The sequence below is a fragment of the Zeus faber genome (genome assembly GCF_960531495.2).
Source record: "Zeus faber genome assembly, chromosome: 4".
Classification (NCBI taxonomy): Eukaryota; Metazoa; Chordata; class Actinopteri; order Zeiformes; family Zeidae; genus Zeus; species Zeus faber.
The window spans coordinates 19,203,322-19,221,497 of record NC_137191.1 but is presented as its reverse complement, the minus strand read 5'-3'; the positions used below and the strand labels follow the sequence as shown (position 1 = coordinate 19,221,497).

At 47.0% G+C, this 18,176-nt stretch overlaps 3 protein-coding genes across 3 annotated transcripts in view; 2 read left to right on the top strand and 1 right to left on the bottom strand.

Annotated features, from left to right (window-relative positions):
• The first annotated feature begins 326 nt into the window (after positions 1-326).
• Positions 327-5,426, top strand: cyp2u1 (cytochrome P450, family 2, subfamily U, polypeptide 1). The gene is made up of 5 exons (XM_079998843.1): positions 327-796; positions 1,353-2,003; positions 2,099-2,260; positions 3,118-3,285; positions 3,514-5,426. The coding sequence occupies exons 1-5, from the start codon at positions 409-411 to the stop codon at positions 3,690-3,692; spliced, it is 1,548 nt and encodes a 515-aa protein (XP_079854969.1). The 5' UTR covers positions 327-408; the 3' UTR covers positions 3,693-5,426.
• Positions 5,427-8,164: 2,738 nt separating this feature from the next.
• Positions 8,165-12,413, top strand: hadh (hydroxyacyl-CoA dehydrogenase). Its single transcript, XM_079998846.1, has 8 exons — positions 8,165-8,322; positions 9,207-9,335; positions 9,424-9,581; positions 10,666-10,792; positions 11,352-11,441; positions 11,532-11,604; positions 11,689-11,805; positions 11,924-12,413. The coding sequence occupies exons 1-8, from the start codon at positions 8,206-8,208 to the stop codon at positions 12,040-12,042; spliced, it is 930 nt and encodes a 309-aa protein (XP_079854972.1). The 5' UTR covers positions 8,165-8,205; the 3' UTR covers positions 12,043-12,413.
• A 2,477-nt stretch (positions 12,414-14,890) lies between these two features.
• lef1 (lymphoid enhancer-binding factor 1) overlaps positions 14,891-18,176 on the bottom strand; it is a gene marked incomplete at both ends in the record, with an annotated part of 43,246 nt that continues 39,960 nt past the window's right edge. The window contains one exon of the mRNA XM_079998845.1: positions 14,891-14,973. Within this exon, the coding sequence (XP_079854971.1) occupies positions 14,891-14,973 (83 nt within the window). The remainder of the gene's footprint in view (positions 14,974-18,176) is intronic.

Below are 18,176 nucleotides of genomic sequence, written 5' to 3'. Positions count from 1 at the left end.
GCGTGGGTTTTGCAGGGGGCGTGGGTTTTGCAGGGGGCGCGGGTTTTGCAGAGGGCGTGGGTTTTGCAGGGGAAGCGGGTTTTCAGGGGGCGCGGTTTACGGTGTCCGCGAGGCCGCAGCCGGAGCCTTCTCGACGGAAGTGGACGCTCCTTTACGCTGACCCCAAGAGGAGGTTGGCTTTTTCCGAGTTCCGGCTTGAAGCCGAATGCACCACTTAACCCTCTTCCGGGCGGGCGAGGCACGCCCCCTTTGTCAACGACAACAATGTCACGCGTGATCGTTTTCGTCTCACCCAGCGAGCGCGTCGTTCTCCGGGTTCGGGACCGCGGCTCGCACGGCCTTCGCTCGGTGCAGCGCACAGCCCCCGCAGCCAGACGGTAGCATGCTTTTGGCGTCGCGCTGAGCGCGATGTGCGGCTTCTACGTTCTAGCGCTGGTGCTTTCCGTGCTAAGTTGTTTAGTTTACCTCCACACGAAACGATGGGACCTGTCCAATATCCCCCCCGGTCCGAAACCAATGCCCGTCGTTGGCAACTTCGGTGTCTTCCTCGTCCCGGCGTTCGTCCGCAGGTTGCTCGGACAACGGGGAAACGCCGACAGTAAAGCGGTGTCTCCCCAAGTCTTCATGATGCAGCGAGCTGAATTATACGGCAACCTGTACAGCATGTTCGTCGGCAGCCAGCTGGTGGTGGTGCTGAATGGGTACGAGGTGATCAGGGACGCCCTCTCCAACCGTGCCGACGTGTTCTCCGACCGACCCGACTTCCCCTCCATCACCATCATGACCAAACGCAAAGGTAAGAAACTCTAATATTTTACTTCTGTTGGATAATTTGTTTTGCTATGTATAGATCTGTAAAGGAATTTCTGACGTTCAGACCTGTATTATTATTATTATTGTTATTATTATTATTATTATTATTATTAGTCTTGTTGATTAATAGCAGTCAGAATGCAGTGGTGGAAAGGACACAGTGGAAAGTTAAGTTCACGTTTAAAGTACTGCACTTAATGAAGTATATTTAGTTCCAGAGGTTTGTAATGGGGAGATGCATGAGCAGCATCGGCAGGAAAAAGGTACTATAGGCATTTTATGCCGCATTATAGACAGTTAGGACACTGGAAAATATGAAAATCTATTTTAATATTTGAAGTATTTCTAAGAGCAAGTACTTATACTTTTACTTAACTGTCAAGGTAGTACTTTCACAATTAATAGATACATTCTGTGCCGGAGTATTTTATTTTTTAATTAAATTAAAAGCTCTGAGTACTTCTTCCCCCCAACTGTTAGAATTGAGTGCATGTCTGGCGAATGATGTTTTAAATTCTCTTTAAACTCAACCCGATTAGGAATAGTCTTCGCACCATACGGCCCTGTGTGGAGGATGCAGCGCAAGTTCTGCCACAGCACTCTGCGGACGTTCGGCCTGGGGAAGCTGAGCTTGGAGCCCTGCATCCTGGACGGCCTGGCGACGGTCCGGGCTGAGCTGCTGCGGCGCCGCGAGGAGCGCGGCGAGGCCGGCGTGGACCTGGCGCCTCTCATCAGCCACGCGGTGTCCAACGTCATCTGCTCCATGAGCCTGGGTCAGCGCTTTCACCACGACGACCGGGAGTTCCACGCCCTGCTGGACCTGATGGCGTGCGGGCTGGAAATCAGCGTCAACAGTCCTGCGGTCCTCATCAACATCTTTCCCTCGCTGTATTACCTCCCTTGCGGGGCCTTCAAGAAGTTGCGGCGGGTGGAGAGGGACATCACGTCGTTCCTGAAGAAGATCATCGCAGGGCACAGGGCGACGTTAGACCGCGATAATCCGAGAGACTTCATAGACATGTACCTGACGAAGGTGATGGATCGGCAATCCGCTGGCGAGGAGGACGGCAGCTTTTCCGAAGATTATCTCTTTTATATTATATCGGACCTTTTCATCGCTGGAACGGACACCACCACCAACTCGATGCTTTGGATCATGCTGTACATGGCCTTGTACCCCGATGTCCAAGGTAATGGTAGAAACGGCTCCGTTGGCACCGGCCACAGTCCCGCACAGTATTCAATCTACATTTCCCATTCTTCATTACCACATTACTCATTCCAGAGAAGGTCCAGGCCGAGATTGATAAGGTGGTGGGAAGAGATCGAGTCCCATCTATGACCGAAAAGGGAAGGTTGCCCTTCACAGAAGCCACCATCATGGAGGTGCAGCGGATGAGCGTGGTCGTTCCGCTGGCCATTCCTCACATGACCTCGAAGACCACAGGTAAAAGAGAACCATCGTTTGTGTGGTTAAAGGAAGCAGTTGGTCACATTATAAACAATGTTATAATGGGTTTTTTTTCTCAATCTAAACACACCATAACAAACATAATGTGGTACCCAGTGGAGGTCAGGGTGGTTCTGGATGGTGCATAAATGAGTATAATGACGAGAAATAGAGCCTGCATGCCAGCTATAAAGCAGCTGATAAAACCACATTTCTCACAACCCTCAGTTTATTTCCTTCCCCTTTTCAGTGATTTTCAGAGCTACTCAGCTGGATTTTGTGTCTGGCTGACGAGGCGCATATGCTGCAAATGCAAATTTTGAGAATATCCTCCGCACCGGTTTTGTAATTTTTCTCCTCCCCCGCATTGTACATGACATTATTGAGCTCCAGGAGAGCCTTAGAGCCTTTGTGATGGTTTACGAGACAGGGGGGGAAGAGAGGAAGGTAAAATCAGGCAAAGCAACAGCTGCCATCATGGAGCATCAACAACTGACATATCACCTTAGCGCCTTAGTTGCGTGAAATCTTTGTCCTGTCAAGTGTGCGATCGTTCCAGAGAAAGCACAATTAGGAATTTCCGATCCTTTGGTGTCACCTCCATTCCAAAGTTTAATTTCGATAGTTTGAACAAGGAGTTATCACAGTGACATGTCAGTATTTTACACAGGTCGAGAATTACAAATGTATGGTAAACAAGGCCTCACCGGTGCCATAAGTGAGTAAGTTATTTTGATCAGTCAGCTGTGATTTGGGACAAAGGCCCACCATACTAACTTTCTCCACTTGGTATATTATTAATGGAAACAATGCTATCACCATCGTTTAATTGCTTTGTTTTTGGTTTTCTGCAGAGTTCAGGGGCTTTACTATTCCCAAAGGGACGGTCATCGTCCCCAACTTGTGGTCTGTCCATAGGGATCCGACCGTGTGGAACGCCCCGGACGACTTCAAGCCAGAGCGCTTCTTGGACGATGATGGAAATTTGCTGAGGAAAGAGGGCTTCATTCCGTTTGGGATTGGTGAGCCACACTTCCCCTATTCATCACTGGGTCCATCCAAAATCCAGCATGTTGCCATGTCGTTAAGAGTGTGAAACACAAGTACAAACTAGATAGATAGATAGATAGATAGATAGATAGATAGATAGATAGATAATAAGATAGAAAGAAAGAAAGAAAGAAAGAAAGAAAGAAAGACAGGTAGATAGATATTTATATTGTTTAACTATTCCTCCCTGTATATTTAAGGTCCACGAGTTTGCATGGGTGAACAACTAGCCAAGATGGAGCTGTTCCTGATGTTCACCAACCTGATGCAGGCCTTCAAATTTCGGCTTCCGGAGGGAGCGCCTCCTCCCACGTTGCACGGTCGCTTCGGCCTCACACTCGCACCCACTGCGTACACCGTCTGCGTGGACCCCCGGTGACTGAAATTCAAAGACATTTTCAACAGAGGCTCAACAGAGATATGGTAAATGGGAATATATCAAAACGGTTTTCAAATGATTATTTTCAGTCTAGTATTTGCACATGCCAATTGCTTTGATAGAAGATGGATAAATCGTAGCATCTGCATTGGATATTGTGTTATTGTTCATTTCTGTCATTTATTTAATTCACTATGTGCAACAAGTTTTAACCTCATTGTACAGGTACTCCTCACTTAAAGACCTACCTGTGGAACGACCGTTCATACAACCAGCTCTCTGACCAGTCTGCATTGTTCGCTGCGTACAATACCGCGGCGTCTCAGCATCAAGCATCTCATTGCACATCACACTTTATATACTATATACACTATATATACTATATACACCATATACAATATATATACTATATACACTGTATACATTTCATCGCGCATCACCATTCTCAGTCTGTTAGTATTCAATACACTCTATATACTATACAGTGTATATACTATATACACTATATACACTATACTGTTTATACTGTATACACTATATATACTGTATACAGTATATATAGTCTGTCAGTATTCACTACACCATATATTATATATACTATATATAGTATATACACTGTTTATACTATATATACACTAACTTTATACATTATATATACTGTATACATCTCACCTCATCACCGTTCTCAGTCTCGTTCCCGCAGTCTGTCAGTATTTACTACACTAGCATTCGCAATGGCCACGCCCCCTTACCGTGAAATAACAAGGGTCCTCGCTTACTGACCAATTTGCTTAATGACCTGGTCCTAGGAATGGAACTCGGTCATTAAGTGAGGCGTACCTATGTACTAAATGTTTTATCAGATAACGGAAGTTTTTAAGTGAACATGTTAAGGCGCAATTAATAATGTTTAATTTGCTGGTTGTGTTAATTGAGCACGACATATCAGCAGAGGTTCGCAAATGTTGTGGATCAATGCCAGTCAGTCTGCTGTTGAGATTTCAAACACCGGCCTCTCTACTTTGGACGACCCGCCCCTCACCCCCAGACCTGTCAATCTCCACTCAGTCTCCGCCCCGTGAGCTACGGCACTTTAATCCCCGAGCTGGTTTCATTTTACGTTTGCACAAGCAGGGATGACCATTCAGCGACCAAACGACCGACATTGCAAGACCTCTCTGCTGCTACTTTGGCAACGTTGGTGTAGTTCCCATGGCTTCCTTTAGAGGTCGCTATGTGTCGCATCGGAGTGATTGTCCCTTTAAAACTATCCATTGGCAGAATAGGTACGTTATAGCCTGTCAGTGAAACAAATAGGTCATTTCAATATTTTTTTAATTGTATGTTTATTTTCATCCTAAACAGGGTCTTGTTAGGTCTTTGGTGTTATTAGTATGACGTAATATACAAACTAGAGCCGCTGTGATTAACATGCAACATCATTAAAATACTTCAAACAACCCTGTGGTAGTTGGGGAGCGGCTTTTAGTTTAATATTTAAATATCAAAATATTGTTGGTTTAGTTTATTTTGAATTTCAAGGCCATATGAAAAAGAATCAAATTTTTATATTCATATCGACCTTACTCAAAAGAGTCTGGAACCCCTTCCCTGATTAGTCCCAGACCCCACTCTGTACTGGAGCCTGTTTGATGGAGCAATATGCTGCTGGGGTTTACTTTGAACTTGAAGAACATGTTGTAATAGTACTTTGCTGACACTAGAAGCTGAATTCCCTACCACAAGCAATAAACATGTTAAAGATTGTTTCCTAGAGTTCCTTTCCTTATTGCATGGTTTCCTTGGGAAGTGAATTGCTTAATTGCTGTCGGCACCGTGCTCCGGCGGGTTATCTCCCTAATAGGAGCCTTTCTGTGTGGAGTTTGCATGTTCTCCCCGTGCTCACATGGGGTTTACTCCACCTAACGTCAGTAAGGACCCCCACCAAAAACATGCACACATCATCATCTGACCAGCGATGGACACTCATCACCAGGTCCCCGGGCGGGTCCACGAATGCTGCTCCTGGCTGTGCCCCCAGGGGAAGGACAAGCCAGGATGGGTTAAACCCAGAGGTCTCATTTCACCGGCCACCATCCAAAGCATGTGCGTGTGTGTGTGTGTGTGTGTGTGTGTGTGCGTGCATGTGTTGTAGTGTGGTGTGCTGTGTGACGATTAAAGATTGTTGTTGTTCTTCTTCTTCTTCTTCTTCTTAATTGATGAGCCAGACTCTTGCTTCCCTGCTTCCGTCCAGTGGTTGGGTAACTTCAGACTATTCATTTGAATTGCGTTGTTATAGTAGTATTTTTGGAATGTGTCAAATTCTTTTTGCTTTTATTGTCTGTAAGTTTGACCTCTTCCCTCTTCCACCGATTCCAGGATTTTCTTTTTTTTTTGTGCCCTTAAAGTGGTCACCCATACGATTGCCTGTGTTGGGTGGATTACACGTCAAATCCCAGGATTCCTTTCAAAACTATAATGGGTTGTTTTTTTCCGACGTTCAGCATTTACCCTTGTCTTCTCTCCGTCGGTCACTTTCTTTTTATTTTTTATTTTTTCTTATCAATTAGTTTGGTTTATTTCCCCAGTCACTTGAGGTGTTGGGGATATTTTTTTCGTCCGAGGGTGCTGTTCTTTTTTGTGAATGTTCATTCATTTTGAAAGCTTACTGACTGCAACTCGCTATGGTGCTTTGTCAAATACACCGCGGCCGCCTTTAGCTTCATAAGCCTGCCTGATCAGTGCGTTCTTGAAAAAGGGAAAGGTGGACCCCGCCACCAACAATGGAAACGGCATATAGAGGAGCACATGGATAACGCACATTCATTTAAAAATATATTTCTCATAAAGTGTCGGCTAAATAAATATGTGATGAAGATCAAAGCGGGTCGGATAACACTAAAAAAGGGTTCATTCAACTGGTATTTGTAATTCAATTACAATCCAGAAATAATAAATCCAAAAGTCCACTGTGTGTCTCAGAAAGGTACATTTTTAAATCACTCAGTCCGTTTTTTATTTTTTTATTCACTCCAGTCACTAGGTCAGTCACCCAGAGCTTGGGCAACCCACCACCGGCTCCCGTTCCCATAGAACATGCGACTTTCCAAATTTTCAAACGAGTTCAGTTCAAACGAGTCGTTCGGCGGTAGTTGTGACCACCAGCATCATCCACCGTTTTACAAGCGCCCCTTGCCCCGTGACTGTGTGCGGGGAAAACATGTTTTTTTGGGGGCCCTGTCGGACCCGGTTGCAATTCCACGGTTCGACCACTACGTGAAATTGGCTTCAAAGCCCGGCGCTGTTCCCGGGGTCAGGCGAGGCGCTCAAACCGGCAGAGCTACTTTCACTGAATCACGCCTCACGAACCGCTGGACTGGAGTTGACAGCCGAGCGTCGAGTCCTCCGGTGACTCCGTCTCACCCGCTGAACCGACGAGCTCCGCCCACTCCAAAGTCTCCAGTGACTCACGCGACCGGGCCACCGATTCGCTACGGCGAAAGGAGGAGTGATTTTGTGCGGCCCCCGAGTCGGTGAGCGAGCCAGCGGTTCATTGTCGAAGCATTTGCTCAAACTCGCACACTCGGGCGCGGTGCTCAGGGCGCGGCTGGTCAAGCAGAACGGGGCGGTGGCCCCTCCACCGCGACCGGCTCCAACCCAGGAGCGACCACCACAACGGCAGAGCGTTGTCCCCCCGTTGTCCGCCGGCTCTGAATAACCACGCTGCAGGAATGAGCGCCTCCGCTTCCCTTGTCCCAAAGTCAATGGGTTTTTTCAGTGGGTTTTTTGGTTCGAGGCCTGAAATAAGGCCCGTGCTCAACACGAGCTTAAGACATTTTCACGTTTTGTTCTACGACATAAAACACGTCACTGGTGAGACTTTGAAGCTTTCACGTGTCTTCCGAAAGGCGGCCGCTCACAAGCAACGGGACTACGGAGGCTGTCGAGGCCGTGAAACGTCATCACAGCCCAACAGGGAAAGTCAAGCCTCTAGTTGTGTTTATCGCGCTCTTGCACGCTATCCTCCCTCCAACATTCCGGGCTTTTGAAGAAGAGGTCAGCGCCAAACCAAATGGAGAAGTTGGAGGCTTCCCCAGTCGGAAGCCTCTCACCTTATCGCCTCGGACGCTGACGTCATGCGGCCGCGGTGTCGTTCCTTTAGCGCCTCACGTCCGCTTTTCACACCTGCCGATGGCGTTTAACGCTTCGGAAAACATGAAAGTGGTTTACGTTCATGGAGATTGTCTCTCTGGGCGAAACATGTCAGTATAATAAACTCGTTGTTGGCCTTAAAAAACACCTCACCACTCCATGAGGGAAAAGGAAATTTAAAAAAAAATGTTATATTATAATATGAAAGTCCCCCAAAATAATTGTATTTATATGTTTATTCATTTCACCTTTAACCCACACAGCCGCTGAAACTGGGGGAAAGGTTGCGGGCGGTGACCACGTGACCGCCGACCTTCCTGCCTCCAGCGGCTCCGGCTCAGCGCTAGCACCACCGGCAGCCATGGCGTTCTTCACCCACCAGGTCGCCCGGGGACTGGCCTCGTCGGCGGCCAGAAGCGTCGCTATCAAGCACGTCACCATCATCGGGGGTGGGCAGATGGGTGCGGGGATAGCGCAGGTAATGTTGCGGCCGTGTGTTGTCGCTACTTGGCCGCCCGAAACTTGGCTAACACTTAGCTTGGACGTTAGCGTCGCCGATGCAGGTCAACGCGCTACTGGCGTTAGTTGGAGCGCATGACATGGAAGCGAGTAGAATGTTTGTTGAAAACGTGCCAGCAGTTCATATATATTTACATGTATATTAGTTTATAATGAGGGAGTTAAGGGATTCATATAAACTTCGTATAATTTATAGACATAACAATAACTAATAATATAATGAAGTCAACACAGGTGTACAAGTACTACTACATGTGAACTCCCGTTTATGTAGATATTTTACTCAAATACGCATTAAAAATTACGTTTGTATTATTGTGCCAGCACCTTGTTTATTGTCATTGTTCTTTATATCTGTCTGCCTAGGGTAGAATTTAGATAATGTCGCTTATAATCTATACTCCGCTGGCAAAGTAGTGTGTAAATGAAGTGCATAAAGTCAATGATAATGGCTTGAAAGGTGTGTTTTGGTGCTTATCAACTCCTCAAAGTGACCCGTTTTATTTTGTGACCTGTACTATAATGTGACCTGGATTATTATGTTTTATCATGTGTATAATGTGACCTGTATTATTATGTTTTATGTGTATAATGTGACCTGTATTATTATGTTTTATCATGTGTATAATGTGACCTGTATTATTATGTTTTATGTGTATAATGTGACCTGTATTCACCTCGACGTGTTTTCGTCTCCACTGTTTATTTGCCAGAATCCTCGGGATGGCGCTGAGAAGGCGTTTTAAAGTATGGTAACCATCTCCACTGTGGTGGTGGTGGTGGTGGTGTTAGGGTGTTGTTGTTGTTGTTTGTTGTGACGCTGCACGCTCCTCTTTGGGGCAGGTGGCTGCATCCACCGGCCACGCCGTCACGCTGGTCGACACGTCGGATCAAATCCTGGAGAAGTCTCTGAAAGGAATCGAAGGCAGCTTGAAACGTGTGGTCAAGAAGAAGTTTGCTGACAAGCCAGAGGTGACACCCCTTTTTTTTTTTTTTTATTATGTTTTGAAGCAAAGCACTAGAAGTAGGAAAGGGTGGATGACCTGTCCGTTTATTCCAGGCAGGTGCGGAGTTCATCCAGAGCGTGATGAAGAACGTCTCCACCTCGTCGGACGCCTCGTCCACCGTCCAGGGGACGGATCTGGTCCTGGAGGCCATCGTGGAAAACCTCCCGATCAAGCAGGGTCTGTTCGGTGGGCTGGACAAGGTGGCGCCGCAGTGAGTCACAGCCCTGAGTAGTCTTGGCTCGCAGGATGTGGGTTGTTGGTGTGAAGCCTGCCGCTGGGCGGCTATTTAAGTCGGCGTTCTCCTCCCCTTCCGCGTGTTACGGTTTTCAAAGTCCCTGTCGCTACGTGAAACAGCTCCAGCGCCGGAATGTGTGGCTGCGCCCGACTACGTCATCGTTGATCAAGTTATGTTTGTCTATTTTGCTCGTATGAAGTCGTACTAAGTAGACAAACGTTTTTCGCTGTTTTATGTGGTGTTTTCTTGCGGGGATTTTGCCATTTTAATGCCAGGCCTCGCCTCCCCAATGTGCAAAGGTTCCACCAAAACAAGTTCCCACCTGACACTATTTTGCAGGGGCGCTGTCCCTGCATTCTGCGCTTAGCGTCGCCCAAGGTGATTGCGATTGTTTTAAAAAAAAAAAAAAAATAAAATACAAACAAGAATTATAGAAGTATTTTTCCCCCTATACAAGAGGAGATATGTTTATGTCTGTGGAGATATGTCTGGCTACGCGAGACTATGCCCTGAATAGCTTTCGGTCAGGTTGCTAAATAGTGAGACCTGCAGCCTAAAGTGTCCATCACTTGTGCTGTAACTTGTAATATCATTTTATTTCTTGTGATGTAACTATCATTGATAATGGTTGTAATCTCAAAAACAAAAAAAGGGATTTTTCCAACGCCTGTACATATTGCACATACTACAATTAATTAGAGTAGTTTAGTAGTTTTTTTGTCATTTTATCCATTTCTTTTGCACAGATGAACTCATTGAAAAATAGCTAGATCTTATATTTTCCATTGAGAGATAGATAAGGTAAGAACTTCATCTCATCACCGGAGAGAGATTGTGGTGTTACAGCTGCACACATCGGAACAAGAGGATAATTGCAATAAGAATAAAGTAAGAAGAATAAAAACTAGGAAACAAATGGCAATATGCAATAAACCTAAAAAGATGATAAACCTCAACGACATTTTGACAAAAGGAGGTGGTTGTGCAGATTTCCATGAACATGTTTAAAATCTGTACGAACCCTTTCTGCCGTTTTTTTTTTTTTGGTTTTTCCCTCCAGACACACCATCTTCGCCAGCAACACGTCGTCGCTTCCGATCGCTGACATCGCCAGTGCCACCCAGAGGCTGGACCGCTTCGGGGGGCTCCACTTCTTCAACCCAGTGCCCGTGATGAAGCTCGTAGAGGTAGAACCGGAGGGTTTGAACGAGGCTTTACTGCGTCAGGGTCACGCCAACTTGTAAACAACGAGGTTATTTACCCCACATGTAATGGTTCATCAGTGGAGTTTTCCACAGGAACAAATGGTAAAATTGATTTGAGTTAAAAAATAAAAAAAACATTTATAATGATCTTGTAGCCGTGTTTAAATCTCTTCAGCTAGATAGTTTCGGGGAAGCAGTTTTCATTGTTTTTATGAAGCCACCAAACAAAAGTCAGAGATTAAAGAAACTGTAATGTAAAAAGTTAGGATTGCCATGATTTATAAGAAAATCACTTAAAAATATATATATATATTTTTTTTTACTTTTCACAAAAAAGCCTATTCTATCCTGTCTATTGACAGAAGTGTAAAAAAAAAAAAAAACAACATTCCCCATGGAATTATATTCATTATTTGCATGTATTGTCATCTCATAGCATTTGCACAGCTGTTAATAGCTTAAAATACCACCAAAATAAAGCTAGCACTGCTTCCAGTTGTTTGTATTCAAAGTCACCATTGAAGGTTCATTCTTTCCGCAGGTGATCGGAACCTCGGCAACCAGCCAGGACACTTTCGATTCCCTGCTGAACTTCAGCAAAGCGCTGGGGAAGACGCCCGTGTCCTGCAAAGTAAGACTTGAGATGTTTCGGTGTCGGGGGGGGCGGCTTCAGAGGCCTTCCTTCCCTGCTCTGTATGGATCTTTATTGTGTTTCCTTTAGGACACTCCTGGATTCATCGTCAACCGCCTGCTGGTTCCCTACATGATGGAGGCCATCCGGCTGCACGAGAGAGGTACGGCGACGTTTGTCCGGCGGTGGCGGTCCTAAACCAGCTATGATGCCATCGAAGGAATAGTGATGAATGTTCTCCTCTTAGGTCACGGATCTAAAGAAGACATTGATGTTGCCATGAAGCTGGGTGCTGGGTATCCCATGGGCCCCTTCGAACTCCTGGACTACGTGGGGCTGGACACCGCCAAGTTCATCATGGACGGTGAGGAAAGACCTCACGTCCCAAAGCCTCGGAATTATTTGGAGTAATTCTTTATGGCGTTATTGTTTGATATTTACCTGACCTTTTTTTTTTTTTTTTTTTTGTTTGTTTGTTTCAGGCTGGAGTGCAATGGACCCAGGAAACCCACTTTTCCTCCAGAGTGAGATGCTAAACAAGTTGGTGGCAGAAGGCAAGTTTGGCAAAAAGACTGGCGAGGGATTCTACAAATACAAATGAGTTTTCTGATCGCGCGGTCTGAAAAACGTCGCGGTGCCGTTGTGGCGATCACAACCCGAGAATACTTTCGGAACGCGGGGAAGGAGGAAAGACGCGTCACTCGAGCTCCGACACGAAATCTGACGGCGGCGCTTCAGACTCGCTCCAACTTGGGAAGAAAAGCCATCGCTCACTGGACCACCACACTACCATTGTCCACGTAGCGCTTCACTCGTGTGCCTTCATGCGGGGGAGCAGTCTGAATGTAAACTTATGTCGTTAGATATCACATGAGGGGGGCGGGTTGAATTGGATTTTGTTCAATAAAGTGCATTGGGAAAAAAAAAAAATCTATTTTGTTGTTTAAATTAAAAGGAAGTTCAAAAATGAAATCAATGCATAAAGTCCATTATTTAACACACGGTGGCAATTTTACGAATTTGTCATTGAACCCATTTTTTGATATTTTTACTGTATTTGCATGCAGAGGGGGTGGACAAAATAATGGAACTAGTCCTTCTGATACTTTATTGAAATTCGTTATTTTTATATTTGTAGCTTCATCCACCCCCAAATGAAATATGGACATCCATGGTGCGATGTGACCTACAACGATGACAGAAGGAACACAGCCAATGATTGATACAATGGGGAGATAGGTAAATATCTTAAAACCCCAAACGAACTAAATTTGTCACAAGTGGAAACTTGGCATTATTCATTTGTGATAAAACCGTCAAGCGCAGATAAGGACAGATACACATTTCCCACTAAATGCCAGGAGGGGGCGCTGCTCTCCGGCAAATAAACTTGCGTTTCAAAATCTGTCAAACGAGACGTTACGTTAACGTTACGTCACGTTCAGCGCTGACGTTTTAACAGCGACCGTTGAGCAGTTTGAGAGATTTGACTTTTATTTTATATTTTTTAGGGGATCTTGGGGGAAAAGATGCAACCCTCCCCCTCCCCCCTCCCTAGGATTAATTGTTTGCCAATTGCTGGGTTTGTACGCCCAAATATGACGTTGGTTTCTTTTTCATTATCATTGCAGTTATTCCGCATGCATGTAGCCCCAGGCAGTGGTGGTGGTTTGGGTTTTAATTACTGGTCCATTTTCCCCCAAAAACCTTTTGAAGTTTCCCTGGAGATTAAAACCTGTTATGTACAATGCGTCTCATGCGGCGTGCGGTCCCTCGGGCGGCCGACAGGTGGCAGCACCAAACTAGAGCTGCGTGCGGCGGCGCCACGGAATATCAGAACTTTGCACAGAGCAGCGGGTGATTAAATAAAGCCAAAGATGCCTTTTTAATTTTTCTTTAAAAAAACAAAAAACAGGTTGAAACAGTTCAAATATGACCACTTGGGAAGCAAAGTGCTAGACCAAGATGACAGTGACCCAAAATATAACAATGAATAAAAAAAGGAATTCATCAAGTAATACTAAAAATAGAGCATTAAAATCAAAATGGTACAGATATGCTTGCATGGAATAAACAACATGGCTATAGACCACACTATTAGCTACCAGAGAGGAAAGACAAAGGTCCAACGCAATAAAAGAAAGACTGCCAAGTGCTGGGGTAAATATATATATCTGCTTCATTTGTCATGTTTTTAGAACAATAAAATATAGGCCTCTGAGCGATCACTCTTGCCTTTGTCCTAATGTTGCCTGCAAAAATACCAAGAAAATTGACATATCCTGACAGTTTAAAAAGTACACGTACTGAGCATTATTTTACAACTGAGCAAGACTCGAGGTCACTATTTGTTACAAATAGTTATCAAAAGAAGCTTTTAAATTTTCATTTTTCTGCAAGACGCTTCAACAAGAAAAATGGCTTTCCTGTGTCCAAAGCTTATTTTCATATATACCACTATATAAAAAAAACCCAAATAAAACAAATTATAAAATTAAAATAAAAAAAAAACAATCAGAAAATATACACCGAGAAATTAAAACAAGGAATTCAAGATACAAAAAAAAAAAAAAAAAAAAGCATTCAAAATGAAACTGTCAGAAATGATAAGCAAATCAAAATTGATCCTTTTTTTTTTTGTTTTTTGTTTTTTGCACCGACTGGTCAAAAGAACTCAAATGGCGTCTTGCGGACGTTTTGATTGGACAAGATGAGAATCCTCCATCTTCTTTAGTGCAGTCTCAAATAGAGGTGTGTGCTGGGGCCAAACCCCAAACATGGTCTCAGATCCAGTGAGATGAGTCAAAGGTCAAGATGTTAAAGGGTGGGGTGGGGTGGAGGGCGTAGTAGGAGTAGCAGTGGACTGTACAAAGGACCCGTTGTGACAAATAACTTAATATAACTTAGGTGGTGGTGTTTTGCGGGTGGTTTTTTTGGGGGCGGTGCAGGTGTTTCAGAGGGTTTCTCCACTTGTGTGAGGTCAAAAATCGCTGCTTGTTTTTTCAGTGCAGTGCCGAGGGTGGGTTGCAATAAAGCTGACTTGTGGAAACTGACAAAAACACAGGCTTCAAATTCGCGTGTCCCCCCCTCCCCCCCGCCTCCCCGTCATTTCGGGTGGGGGTTTGAGTAGAATTGGGTGGTGCGTGGGGTGGTGGGGGTTGTTTTTTTCCCCAGGTAAAATGATTGTCTTGTTCAGTTCAGTTCAGTTCAGTTCATTGTCTTTACAGCAGGTGCCAGCAGAACGGGAGTCAAACACAGTGAGGTGTTCCTGGTGTTTTTTCATGTGCGTGTGTGTGTGTGTGTGTGTGTGTGTGTGTGTGTGTGTGTGTGTGTGTGTGTGTGTGTGTGTAGGAGGTGAGGGCAGTGGGGGGGGTCGGTGGGGGTGGGGTCGGGGTCCTCTGAGAACTGTAGGCTCAGGTTTAGGGGGGTGGGGGGGGTCTTCAGGGAGTTTAGCAGGCCTCCATCTCCAGCAGAGGGCCGGTAGCTGCTGCCTTGGCTTTGCACGTGGAGAAAGACGCGTTCCGCTTCCCTCCTGACGGAAAAACAAAGACAGAAAAGAAAACAACTTGAGGAAAGGGGGGAAAAAACCTCACGACGAACGAACACGTGGCGTTCACCAAAAAAAAAAAAAAAAAAAAAAAAAAAGAGAGAAAAACAAAACGGCGAAATTAGAGCCACCCGACAAAACAACGGGGGCGTCGTCCGAATGGAGAAATAATAACGGTGTAGCCGGGCGCGGGGAGGGAGTATCAGTTTGGAGCTTTGGTGAAGGGAACCGAAACATTTGGGAGAGACGCGACAACGTGAGCGGACAGAGCAGCACTGTACAATACCGGGGGGCGGGTCAAAGGTCAACGGCAGGATGTGGGCCGGCCTGGCTTTGATCTGGTTCTACCCGTGGGTTAGTGTGACCCAGCTGGCAGCGCTCAGAATCTCTCTCTCTCCCCCTCTCTCTCTCTCTCTCTCCCTCTCCCTCCCTCCCTCCCTGCAGCCGGGACCGACCTGGTCGCACCACCGCAGTTCAAGGGGGGAGAGGGGAGGGAAAAAATAAAAAATAAAAATGGTGGAAAACAAAGGAAGGATGCATATTGAGGCTCGGGCGGTGAGAGGCCCTCGTGGAACCGTGCTTCTTCCTACTCATAGCGGAACTGTTTGTCAAACTACCAAAAGTGCTTTTTTCCTCCCCGCTCTGGTAAAAGTGGCTCCTGGTTCGACGGGGCTCATGGGACGGAGCGTGGCACCGGAGCGGAGGGACGGACGGACGGACGGGAGCCTCCTGGGAACCCCCCCGGGGACGACGTGTGGAGGAAGGAAGAGAGAAGAACCGAAAAGGTGTGAAGTGGATGAATGGAAGGAGAAAGGAAGGGGAGCCCTGCTTCTTCTGCACTCGCTCTAACATCCCATAAATACCCCCCGCCCCACTGTTTTAACACAGTTAAAAGTGGACGAGTCGGACGCCTAGGAAAGCTGTGGACAGAGAGAGAGAGAGAGAGAGGAGGGAGGAGAGAGAGACTGTCGCTTTTATTTGCCTCCGCCACCTTCCACCTTTTTTTTTTTTTTTTGTTTAAATCCGTCGTCTCAAAGCCGGGCCGCACACCGGCACTGCGCCCCCTTTTCCTGGGGAGGTTTTCTTTTTTTTTTTTTCTTTTTCCCCTTCTTCCCCTGCCACAGACATGAAAAGCACCGACCCTTCCTGCCCGGGGACGAGGCCCGGGGCACTACGGGTGAGCGCCGTCTCCAGACTCTATGTGTGTGTGTGTGTGTGTGTGTGTGTGTGTGTGTGTGTGTGTCTGTGTGTGTGCGCAAGGTTGACATTCAAAGGGAATGCGTGGTAGCAGCAGGGGTGAATGCTGCATGGTTTTGGGTGTGTGTGTGTGTGTGTGTGTGTGTGTTTGTGTGTGCGGGGGGGGGGGCGACGACTTCACAAGGTGAAGTCGACACACAAACACTGGGATTCAGGAGCGGCTTGACCCCCCCCCCCCCCCCTTCCTCACCTCCCTCCTCCTCCTCCTCCCTCTGTTCTCTCTCGCTCTCTCTCTTGCCTCCGCACTCGTACTCAGGAATGCTGGCTGGACTTTTTTGCAGGAAATGAAATGCTCCTCTGTTCAGAGGTTCCAGAAAACATGAACTCTCCCCACGTCCCCCTCCCTCCCTCCCTCCCTCCCTCCCTTCGGTGGAGGAGGGACGGAGCTCCTCGCCCGGCGTTTGAAGTGTGGGAGGTTAAGATAACTGGCGCAGCCTCGCGTCTCAATCGCCGCTTTCACCTCCCCAGCCAAATCAAAGCGCCCGCAGCTGGGCCCCGCCCGCCCTCTTGCCCTCCGAGCCCACCAACCCCCCACCCCCACCAGAGAGCTGAGGTTTCTTTTGGTGCCATTAAAAGGAAAACACCGCCGACAAATTACTCTAAAAATAAGCCAAGTGGAGAGAGGTGACTACGGCGCAGGCTGAGGTGTAGACTTGAGCGTGGCAGGGGGAGGCGGGGGGAGGTGGGGATTAAAGAAGGGAAGGGGTTTGGAGAAACAAAAAGCAGTAGTAGTTGAAAGGAGGTGCCAAAATGTCACGGCGGATCACAACAGTGTGTCACAACAGTTAATGCAACGTCAAGGTGCAAAAACTATCCTGTTGCAATAAAGGAAGGTTTCCAGGTCACAGTCGCTTAGAAAAGCATCTGCAGTGATGGAATATTTGGGGGTAAAGGAGGGAATTACCAGCATTGTTTATCTTCTTTTTTTTTTTTACAGTATATGGGTGAGTACTGAAAGGGGTGATCCCCGTTAAAATCGGTTAGTGGCCTTTTATTTGTTTCAGCTTCGATAATAAACTAGATCTTGGTTGGCGGCAAAGGATCCATCGCGTCCTTCAGATGAGGGGCCAGCGCAGTAGTCTGGACTGAAGTGACCTTGCCCCGGAAAGCGCAGCCGGCTTTTGCAGACACCTTCACAACGCGATGACACAGCCGGCGGGAAAAAATGATTAGGAGCGATGAAAGCCGTACCTGGGAGCAAAAGCAAGGCTTTAAAAGAAACAGCTTTGGTATGTCAGCACTTTCATCTTTTCGGGGACCCTTTCTCACCCGAGCCGTTAAAAAAGAAAGTAGTCAAAAGTACTCCAAACTGCTTTTTTTGTCCCGCTACGAGCCAGGCCGGGGGAATATGTATCTATTCTACGGGCGGCTATCAAACAACCTCCCCCGACCCGAAAAGTCAAGACACGGGGGAGTCGCAAAGAACCAGATGGGAGAAAGGAACCATGCAGGGGAAGGAAGGTTTGGAGAGCGGGGAAGGGTGGGGTCTGGCTGTGGTGGAAACGGGAAGGGGGTGGGGGGGGGGTTGGCTCACCAAAACCCCCAAACCTCAGGCATGTGTGGGTGAGACAAGAAGGGGTCTGGGGGCAAGGGGGGAGAAGAGTGGGTGGTGGTGGTGGTGGTGGTGGGTGGGGGGTGTTTGCCCACATCAGAGGCGGCGTCGCTGGGGGCCCGGGCAGCTGAAGTCTGGCCAAGAGCCCCGTGCCCCCGCACAGCAACACAGCCCGGGCTGCTGCAGGCCACGGGGTGGAAGTCGACAGGGTGGGAGGATGGGAGGGGGACGGGAAAGGGGAGGGGGGGGGGGGCATGTTCAAAGAGCCTGCACAATGACTGCTCTCTGCGCTGCGGTCTCGCTTCAAAGACCTCCTCCGTCACTCACATTCACCATCAGGACGGAGGAGAGAAGCAGGAAGGAGCGGAAATGGGAGGAG

What these genes read in the sequence shown, in the direction of transcription:
- cyp2u1 (XM_079998843.1), top strand. Translation starts at nt 409, where the DNA reads ATGTGCGGCTTCTACGTTCTAGCGCTGGTGCTTTCCGTGCTAAGTTGT. An exon ending in CATCATGACCAAACGCAAAG is followed by an intron (nt 797 to 1,352) that starts GTAAGAAACTCT and finishes CAACCCGATTAG; the next exon opens with GAATAGTCTTCGCACCATAC. An exon ending in CTTGTACCCCGATGTCCAAG is followed by an intron (nt 2,004 to 2,098) that starts GTAATGGTAGAA and finishes TACTCATTCCAG; the next exon opens with AGAAGGTCCAGGCCGAGATT.
- hadh (XM_079998846.1), top strand. Translation starts at nt 8,206, where the DNA reads ATGGCGTTCTTCACCCACCAGGTCGCCCGGGGACTGGCCTCGTCGGCG. An exon ending in CCGTGATGAAGCTCGTAGAG is followed by an intron (nt 10,793 to 11,351) that starts GTAGAACCGGAG and finishes TTCTTTCCGCAG; the next exon opens with GTGATCGGAACCTCGGCAAC. An exon ending in CGCCAAGTTCATCATGGACG is followed by an intron (nt 11,806 to 11,923) that starts GTGAGGAAAGAC and finishes TGTTTGTTTCAG; the next exon opens with GCTGGAGTGCAATGGACCCA.